We start from the raw sequence: 9,826 nt of genomic DNA on the forward strand, positions 1-9,826 counted from the left end.
TGTGAGTGTATTTAGAAGATTGTCAAATTATTCTGCAAAATAAAGGTACGTTTCCAGTATCCATAAAGCCATTCCCGCCCCACAAGTGAGTGGACGTAACATTTCTAAATCATTATTCGGGCTTTAAAGTTATCACATATTAGTTGTATTTGTGTAGTTCCGCTCAGCAAAAGGAAACCTTTGGAGCAACGTTACTGAAGAGGCAGTAGATGGGTAAATGACATGAGGCTGGGAGCTAAGGACTAGTCCGGCTGCTAATGGGGAGCTTTTATTTTGTAGGCGCCTGGTTGTCTTCCGGCGTGTTGCTTCAGTCTGACTTGACTGTGGAGGAAGAAGGTATCCATGATGAGAACTTTAAAATGCCAACAGTAGCCAGGGGGTAGTCAGTACCAGGTAGTTTTACTTTAGCACAAATGCGCACCATTCGTTAATGTGTCGCCTGTCGTCTCCGTATGGAAACAGCTTAGCGTGCTAACGCAAGCTAGTTTGCGAGCTAGCATGAACCCGGGCTGTCGCTGCTTTTGTTTACATTCAGTCCTGATGATGATGATGATGATGGGCCTGGAGAGGTGTGTTAGCTAACCCAGCTACCAGAGCTGTTTCAGGGGGGAAAGTGACATCCTAAAGCCCGGCGACATCCATCGCAACCGTTGCCACCTGAGGGGTACGTTTTCATTTTAAAGCCACTCATTAGAACGTCACGTCGGCTCTTGGCAACATGTCATCATTTACAGGTGACGTTAGGTTATTTCACCTTTTCCATGAGTCCTGGAGGGAAATCTGAACGGGCCTACCTGTTTGAAGTAATCAGTTACTCAAAGGCGAAACATTCAATTATTTTTGATAGTCCCTTAAAGATCAGTAATAAGTCCGTTTTTTTCTCTAAACATCTAAGTTTGTTTTAACATTACATGTGTGAGATTTGGTTGCATTTCTTTATTTAATATTAAAATAAAAATACGTTGACTGTACACAGTTGGACGAAAAAAGACATTAGAAGATGTATTAGAAAAATGTCAAATGTATGACATTTTTTTCGGTTAATAATGAAGAAGATAATCTGTAGTTTACTGATTTAATGACATTAAAATAATGTAATTTTTTCCTACATTAGTTTTGTTGGAAATTAATATAAATTCTAGTTGGAAAGTCAAACAACAAAGAAATAAGACTTTTAAAATGTGTTACTTTGGTGGGACAGATCAAAGCTTCCTATAAATATAGAAATATATATTGTGTGTATGTATATATATATATATATATATATATATATATAAAATAAACTAATTGTATATAAAATGTTCAAAATATTAGCCTATACCATTTATCACAGTCAGCTAATTGTTACAACTTATCTATTTCCTGTAATTTATTAACCTTTTTTTTTTTTGCCTTTCAAGAAAAATTGTGGTTAAAAAAAAAGTGGCCCATTTCTAAAATACTTAAGTACTTTACTTATCTAACTGGTAAAAGAAAATATTTCCCTCCGGTAATGTTATTTAAAAATGTGAAATATGTGATTGTGAGCTAGCGGTAGAAGCTAGTTTTTTTTATAAGCTTGGATTGTTTTTTTGATGTTTCAGTCAGAACCTTACGACTAACGCATTGAATGCAGTTGTTGAGTTAGTTCACATTAATTTTTTTAATTATGCTGTTAACAACAATTGGTTATATACTGCTGGGACTGTTTTTGATAGGTAAAAAAATACTGCAGTAATGTTGACATGTGTGTTTTGCAGTGATGGAAGTGTCCTCTCAGGATCCATCTTTGATGGCTATGGACCTGTCAAAGAGCTACAACCCTCTAACCCACACCCACACTGAAGCCATGGATCTGGCCCGGAAACCAGAGTGGTACCACAGGCGTCCGTCAAGCTGTAACACAGACATCACATCCTCGTACACATCAAGAGCTTCGTCTTCCTTCAACTCTCTTTCCGCACAGCCAGGAGGGCCTGTCCACTGCAGAGACATGGAGCAGGTTCCTGATGTTTTAGGAAACTACATGAACTCATCACTAGCTCCAGGGCTGGATCTGTATCACGATGGCGTTCACAGCAACCTGTGGCACCCGAGTTTCTACGGGCCTGACCAAACCGGCACCACAGCCCCTGAAAGCAGTGGTGGCGAGGAGAGTGACAGTGGCTCTGATGTTATTTTCCTTGTTTCCTCAGCAAAGGAGCCACTGTTATGCAGTCCCTTCATGCAAGATAGCGTGAGGCACATCGGGGAGCCGCTGTCTCCCACTGCCTCCTCACTAGATGAAGGGAGAGGCTGCTATCACCTACCTCAACCTTTGAGCACACCCAGTCCCGACAGCTCATACTCAGAAGACTCTTCAGACAGCTCATTGGATATTCCTGTTCATCACACCAGGCCTGTAGTCCTCCTGTCAGACCTCAGTGCTGTTTATGGCAACCATGCTGAGTCACCTGTAGATATTTCTAGCGATGACAGCGACGTTGTAGAAGTTTCAATCACTGAAAAGAAAAAAAGACACAGCTTTCCTTGCAAGAAAAATGCCCCTTGTAAAAAGGGTCTGGCAAAAGAAACTCCTTCTCAGAATCAGGGTGAAAAAGCTCCACCCAGAGAAGTACGACGAAGTAACAGAATAAGAAAATCTGTCTCTGAAATGCCTCAATTTACTTGCAGCGGGTCTCGTCACAGCTTGAGGAGACAAGTTAAAAATGATGCAGTGGGCATCTATAATGAAAGCTGTGATTCTGATGATATGATAGAGTATGCAGTTAGGTTGTCAAGCTCAGAGGTGGATGAGTCGGTCCCACAGCCAAATGTATCGCAGAGAGTTAGCAGCAATACTGAGGAGTCAGATGTCAACGTTCAGACAGAGACAAAATCACAGCAGAGGGGCCAAGGGCCTCACCAACAAGGTTCATATGCAAAAAGCATAAATCGCAAAAGAAAGAAGTCACTTACTGTTTGTAAAACAAAAAAACTGAGAAAAAACAAACTGAAACAAAAATGCAGCATGCAGCATCAAAAGACCTGCAGGAAGGTGTCCGCAAACAAAAAAACTGTCAGCAGACGAAAGAGGAAATGGCAAACTCAGACTGGACCGTCTGCTCTGTTTTCACCCGGAGAGCCAGAAATTAAGCTTAAATATGCAAACATTAAAGAGGAGAAAAAGGAGAAGAAATCAGACAGTTTTTTCCCTTTTGTCCACATGGAGAAGAGGATATGCACTGTTGTCAACTATCAGGAGGAGGAGACAGCAGTATGGAGCAGCAGAGGACAACAGCAGACAGGCACAAAGTCTCTGTCTGGATTTGTTCCCAATACCTCTTGTTTCCAGCTGGGTCGACTCAGCTCAGACAGCAGGAGTCAGGCTGCACTGCTGTGCTGCCTGTGCGGTCAGACGGCCAACGTGATTGGCCTCGGAGACCTTCATGGCCCGTACTATCGTACCAACCCATCTGGGGACTACCAGAACTACAGAACTGAGCAGAAAGAGGGGGACAATGTACATGGAATCACTAATAACCATTCAGTAAATTCCTCCAGTGGTGGTTGTGAGGCTTATGACTGCTCTGCTGGCAAAATTGTGCTGGAAACAGAGAACCACTCCCACCCAAAGGTGCCTCTTCACCTGGATGATTGCTGGATGCATGAGGACTGCGTTATTTGGTCCACCGGTGTCTTTCTAGTCAGAGGAAAGCTGTTTGGGTTAGAGGAGGCAGCCCGGCTTGCACAAGAGACTGTGAGTAACAAGGACTACTGCTCTTTGAAATAAACCTATTTCTTTTATCAAAATCCATAATAAACTCTATACAACTAATTTAAATACCTGGCAAGTTGTTACATATGAGACCATTTGAGGAATCACTCTGTCTCCTCAGTCTTGTAGAATCTGTTCCTCTGTAGGTCAGAGCCATTTTGGGCAGCATTCAAAGGGTTGACTGCATATTGGACAGAGGTGGTCGTAATGTTGTGACTTCTTTGTGACCCTAATACATTAGGTCCGGAAAGATGCTTCTGCTTCTCTTTTTCAGTTATGTTCAACATGCCAACGAACAGGGGCAATAATGGGTTGTTTCCAGAAAGGCTGTCCCAGAAATTATCACTACAGATGTGCCATTCAGTCAGGTATGATGTTCAAAGGTTTTACTCTTTTCATGATTATTTCATGTCATGGTTGTGCGTTTCTGAAATCTCTGCCTTTCTGTGTTACTTCTGGGTGTGAAAATGATGTTCAATGTGATGGAGCTTTCAAGGGTGAGATCTTGAGTCACTTGTGCTTTTCTTATGTTTGTGGGAAGGCTGTCATTCTCACTCAGTCTGACATGACGAATCTTTATTTTTTGCTAGTGTTTTCAGGCACTGACCTAAATGAAGGCTGCCATTCTCTGTCAGACTGAAATGGTAATGTTTTTTTGTTTTTTTTCTTCAGTCTTTAAACCTGTTCTGTGTGTTTGTGTGGTTTTAGGCTGTGTCCTCAGTGAAGACAACTTCTCAATGAGATGTCCTGAGCACAAGGTAAATATCAGCATTTTAACCCTGTTTGTTTTTGAGAGGCTTGAGAGTCTGTTGGTTGGTTTGGAGCTTCATGGCCTCTGGGGGTCACTGTTGTAGCTTTTAGACATAATTATGAAGATGATTAAAAACACAAGATGTAAAGACATTTTGTTTAGAAACAAGCCGGTAGCAAAGTGAAAGGAGCAGCAGCAGCACATTCAAATTATTATTGGTAGTTGTGAAAAAAAAAATGCAATAGGCCTCTTTGCACAGATGATGTGTCAAGATGCATTACATGGTCAAAGGGTGGATACCCCAGTCTATTTTGGTCTGTTTTTATTAATCTTGATGAGCCCATTTAAATCCTAATAATAAAATGACTTACAAAGACAAAATACAGTCCTAACATATGTGATTAGAATGTGATTTCCTAATACCATCGAAGTTTACAGCTGCTCTAAAAACTATTTAAAATTAGATGTAAGTTCAAACCTAATTGTAATCACAAAAACCCTAATTTGAGATATTGTCTCATATTGCATTATATTATAAGATCTGATTATACCAGATTTACAGAAAAATGTGGATTCTGCATTCAGTGAAGTTCCAGAGGCAGAGTGCATCATGTGCACGTGGTCTCTGCAGAAATATAGTTTTTGATATAAAGCATACAGCCTAAATAAGTTCTGAAATGAAGACATTAAAGTATGTGGCCCAGTTTGCCATCAGCCTGAAAACCTAATGCATGTTTTCATTAACTTGCCTTAGTTTCTGTAGTTACTGATGCCTGCCTTTGGAGAACACAGTTTAGTGCTTCTAACAGCTTGCGTTTTACCCTTCCCTGGTTCAGCATAGCTGTGCCCTGGCATAAACCCAGGTTCAAGAAAATGTTTTCCCAGTTAGATCAAAACTTTTGGGATAAGTTAATATGATGACTGAGAGCCAGAGTTTAGCAGGCAACATCAGTGGTGTAACCCTCTAATGGTCTTGCAGCTGAGTGAAAGCAATTTCCTGCAGCCAATTTCAACATCTGATAGAAAGTCAACAATTCTAAGAAAGGAGTTTGTTAACAGAGCAGAGCAGCAAAGTCACTTATGACACAGAAGTGTAATGTTAAGGTGTCTACAAACTCTTCACAAAGTGAACTTCCTTCCGATTTATCATGCACTGTGTCCAATGAGCTGCGTGTACTAGAAATACCCCCTTCAATTTACTTTAGTTTACATTTACCACGTGATCAGATTAAGATTTCTCGCCTTGGTGAAATGAAACCCTTTTTGATTTCAGACTAACGCGTGTTTGTATCCAACAGAACAAACCGTTCATAAGTGTAACCAGAAAACACAAGAGATGACGTGTGGGGGCACTGGAGGTACGTTTTATTATTAGAATCTAAAACATTAAAGGAAATGCAAAGAGATTAGGTGTTTTATACTGAAGCTGGTTTCATTACTGTTAAACTCACTGTTTGATTTGATTTGTGTGATTAAAATGAGAAGCAAAATACGGAATGTACACTGAAAACGGAACGAAAGAATGACTGCACACTGACTCCAATCCACAAAAGTTATTCAGATAAATACTTTGATCCAACAGTCTGGATCAAAGTCAACAGTTGTCTTCTTGGTGCAGTAAAAGTATAAATACTCTACCTTTGAAGAGAGTTGTAACAGGCTCTACGGATGATTTGCCTCTCTAAGAAGCTCTTCTGTTGGGGTACAGTGGTCCTGAGTTTAAATACAGCCTCTGTGAGATGGTTTTTAAAGCTCTCTGGGTTTTCAGTGTCTTCTCTGAGTGTTCAGATCGAGCATGTTACAGCTTAGAGCAGAGCACTTACACCAAGAACACTGAATTAGGAATCTGGAAAAAAACAATATCAAACATTTCATAAATATTAACCACGATATTGACACACAGCAGCCGAGACTGACACTGGGCCTAAACACAGAGAATCGTACAGAGAATTGTATGAATTTATCTGCGTATTGCTTGAGATAACCCTTTTTTTTGGTTTGCTAGATGAGAAAATGTGTGTGCTTTGTGAGCTTTAGAGGTGTTCGTACAGTAGGTGGATTTTTGTTAGTTGGACAGAACCAAGAAAGTTGTTTCCCTCTGATTCCAGTCTTTGTTCTGACCTGTTAGTGAGATCTACCTCGTCATTTATCGCTGATGTAACAAAGCTCTTTAGTGATTTGACCACCTAATGCTAAGGAGCCAAACCATTACAACCACCTCTGCTTTATTTATTTCACTACCATTAGCTTCGAAAAAGTGGTCCTTAGTCTTTGTGGGGACGAGATTTTAGCAGCAGGTCCTTTGAGTCCTGAAAGTTATATAGTAGAGCTGATATGGATTGGACTACTTCCAGTACCCCCCTTCGTACTACTTTATGAATGTACTTGCACTGAGCATGTCATCAAGTCAGAACTATTTGGCCCTTAGTAAAGTCGCTCAGCCCTCAACGCCTGCCCATTCCTCTCATATCCATTATATCGACTTTAAGAGCCAACAGTTCACTAAACATCCAATGTTAGAGTGAACAATTTTCACTTCATTGCTTAATCTGTTATTAAATGCATCAGAATAAAATCACTAAATGTCAAAAAATGCACATTCTCATCTGACGGAATTTGTGTTGCTTCTCCCAGAAGGATCCACAGATCTCCTCAGGGTGCAACATGAGCTGCCTGGCATCACCTCTGCTGTTTTGTAACACTAATTAATGTGTGTGCTCGATCACACAACAAACCTTCTGGTAAGACTGACTGACCGTTCAAACCAGGGGCCACTTTTTATAAGATGTGTTTTGTTCTGTTTCTGTTCTTCTGTAAGTCTTTAACACAGGCACTTACTCCTAGGCTCAGTCCAATTGGTGTCTGTGTAGGGGTCTGTGTGCATGTGTGTGCGTGTATTTATTCTTCTTGAAGATCCACACTTGGCCTAACCCCATCACAAAGTTTATTTGAACATAATAATTATATTAGACTATAAATTATCTTTTTAATATGTTGTGTAGAGCATAATATCTTTATATACTGTAGGGCACTTTTTTTCTTTCTACAGTTTTTGTACTACTTTTATATTACTAATCATACTTCCATAATCACTTAATCATACCATTATTTATTTCCATTGAGATGCATGTACTCTAGATGTTATCTACAATGCATTTATAGTATAATTTGTAGCTGTTATTTATGTTTATTTACTGTATAGACTTCTTTTATTTCAACTAAAATAATTTAAATTTAATATAAAACTGCACTAAGCAATATTTCTATCTAAAAATAATTTGCGTGTAAATCACAAAGTACAAAACAAAATATCCCATCCGCCAAAATTGAGAGCACAAAATGTGACAATATTGAAACAGTGGTTTCAGGTGGTTCTCTGCTCACAGGATGTGGAAACCTAAGACTGAAAAGAAGAACAAAATGTCTCATAAAGGGCAACGAGAGAACCCAGAAAAAGATCCATGTCCGTTTTCAGTGCTTTGTGTTTTTCTTTTTTTAAGTTATGTTAGAGAAATTCTGAAATGTGGGGTTAAAAGGACAGTTTAACACATTTTAGAAAATAAGTCGAGTGATGCAATTAGTCTGATGATTATATGTTTAGGTAGAGATTTATGGAGGAATTGCAGCAAAAGACTCATTCTAGCTGCCCAAATGTGAAGAGTTGCTTCCTTGTTTTCTTAACATTAAAATATAATGTCTTAAACAGATTTTTAAAAAAAACAACAAATCTTTGCTGATTGATTATAGACAAAACTAGTTAATTAAGACAATAATCAGCATATTAATTGAGAATGTAAATAATCCTTGTTTGGATCTCTCCTCCCCTCCCACCACAATTTTCCAAATGTATGTTAAGAGGTTTTTAAGCCCTTTTTATGTGTGTGTGACAGGAACAGTGTTAATGTCAGTGGATATTTCTGTCCATTCTTTGTCATATTTGTACTTCAAAGTCAAACTATAAAATTTAACCCCTTCATTTTGTTTACATTTTAATAAAGTGGCACCATTAATAAACATAGGCTGCTTTCTATGTACCGTTGCCACTGTCACAGGATTACTTTGATATTGATCAACTTAAAAAATGGTGATTGAAAGAAAGGACTGTCCCAAGCGGTTTTGTAGACATTTATTGTGGTTTTACAGACATTTATTGCAAATATTTTTTAAAACATCCACTTTACTCAGTAGTTATCAAATAATTTTTGCATTACTGCACTTGTTCATTTCACACAGCGTCCCAACTTTTCCAAAAATGGGTTATTTTTAAAAATATGTTTTTGTGATTTGGGTGAATGCACCCTTTAATGTATTTGTTGCCATGTGTCGCCTAGTGCAGCTTTAACCATCCATCTCTGTATGATTGCTTGTATTTCACTTCACATGAATTGTTACTGGTTTGACAGATGAAAAGCACAGACACTAAATGTTTTTTTTTGTTTGTTTTTTTAAAGGTTTAAACTAAGTTGTCAAAGCTTGTTCTCATGTTTGCACTTTCAATTATTAAATTATTAAACAGGAAAAACTGTTCTGTTTCTGTTGAAATGGAAAATGGCAACACTAACAATCCTAATGAGCCTTTCTTGGTGTTGTTTGACAAAGCTCTCCGAACGGCTCATCAGTGCTTGTGCACAATCGTTTCTGCTCCTACACATCAACAACATGTTTTTGCTGCAAGGAAGGTGGTGTGTCTGGGATTTGGCAAATCACCAACCTTCTGAAGGGATTTATTCTCAAACTTTGAATCATTCTGTTTCCAAAGTGAAAAAAATCTGCCAGGTTTCTGTTATTAGATTTGTTTCCAGCGCAGCTTACTTCTTGAAACAAGCAGATTTGTTTTTTTTTTGTTTTTTTTAAAGAAACATCTTTAAAGTAATATTTGCTGTGAATCAGACTAAATCTGATGCCTTGTGCAGATTTTCTTTTTTGCAGTGTTCATGCAGTGAAGAAATGCTTCCTCACTGATACAGCAAGTTTCTTTTTATTATTAGAGGTTTAATGATAAACTCCAATATCTTGGCCTTTGAGTGGGCTTTTGTACAACAAGTATCTGCCTCAGGGTTTCTTATTCTGAAAATATGGATATAACACTTTTTATGATAACCAGGGCAAAATATTCTGACAGTAACAAGCTGTTTTGGATTTGCCAGGGGTCTGTCAGGGGTTTTACTGGAGTGGCCAGACTGGTGCACACGCTCAAAATGTATATTAGTGATGATGTCTTTAATACAGTGTTTGTTAAGTGGAAGAAATGCCAAACACACAACGTATATTTTAACTCCAAATAGTCATACAAAACAAAACATTAGTTGGTTGGAGGTAAAAATCCATCTCCTGCAGAA

At 38.7% G+C, this 9,826-nt stretch overlaps 1 protein-coding gene across 4 annotated transcripts; it reads left to right on the forward strand.

Moving 5' to 3' along the window:
• The first annotated feature begins 294 nt into the window (after positions 1–294).
• LOC137099753 (uncharacterized) lies at positions 295–8,723 on the forward strand. Of its 4 annotated transcripts, none has more exons than XM_067476988.1 (6): positions 295–734; positions 1,740–3,718; positions 4,011–4,104; positions 4,445–4,494; positions 5,786–5,845; positions 7,125–8,723. In XM_067476988.1, exons 1-5 carry the CDS (start codon positions 719–721, stop codon positions 5,825–5,827), a joined length of 2,181 nt encoding a protein of 726 aa, XP_067333089.1. In that variant the 5' UTR covers positions 295–718; the 3' UTR covers positions 5,828–5,845; positions 7,125–8,723. The 4 variants fall into 4 exon arrangements, with proteins under 4 accessions (XP_067333089.1, XP_067333085.1, XP_067333088.1 ...); XM_067476987.1 differs by having other exon boundaries at positions 296–734; positions 7,122–8,723; XM_067476984.1 differs by lacking the exon at positions 5,786–5,845 and having other exon boundaries at positions 7,122–8,723.
• Positions 8,724–9,826: the final 1,103 nt, after the last annotated feature.

The sequence above is a fragment of the Channa argus genome, chromosome 15 (genome assembly GCF_033026475.1).
Source record: "Channa argus isolate prfri chromosome 15, Channa argus male v1.0, whole genome shotgun sequence".
In the NCBI taxonomy this organism is placed as follows: domain Eukaryota; kingdom Metazoa; phylum Chordata; class Actinopteri; order Anabantiformes; family Channidae; genus Channa; species Channa argus.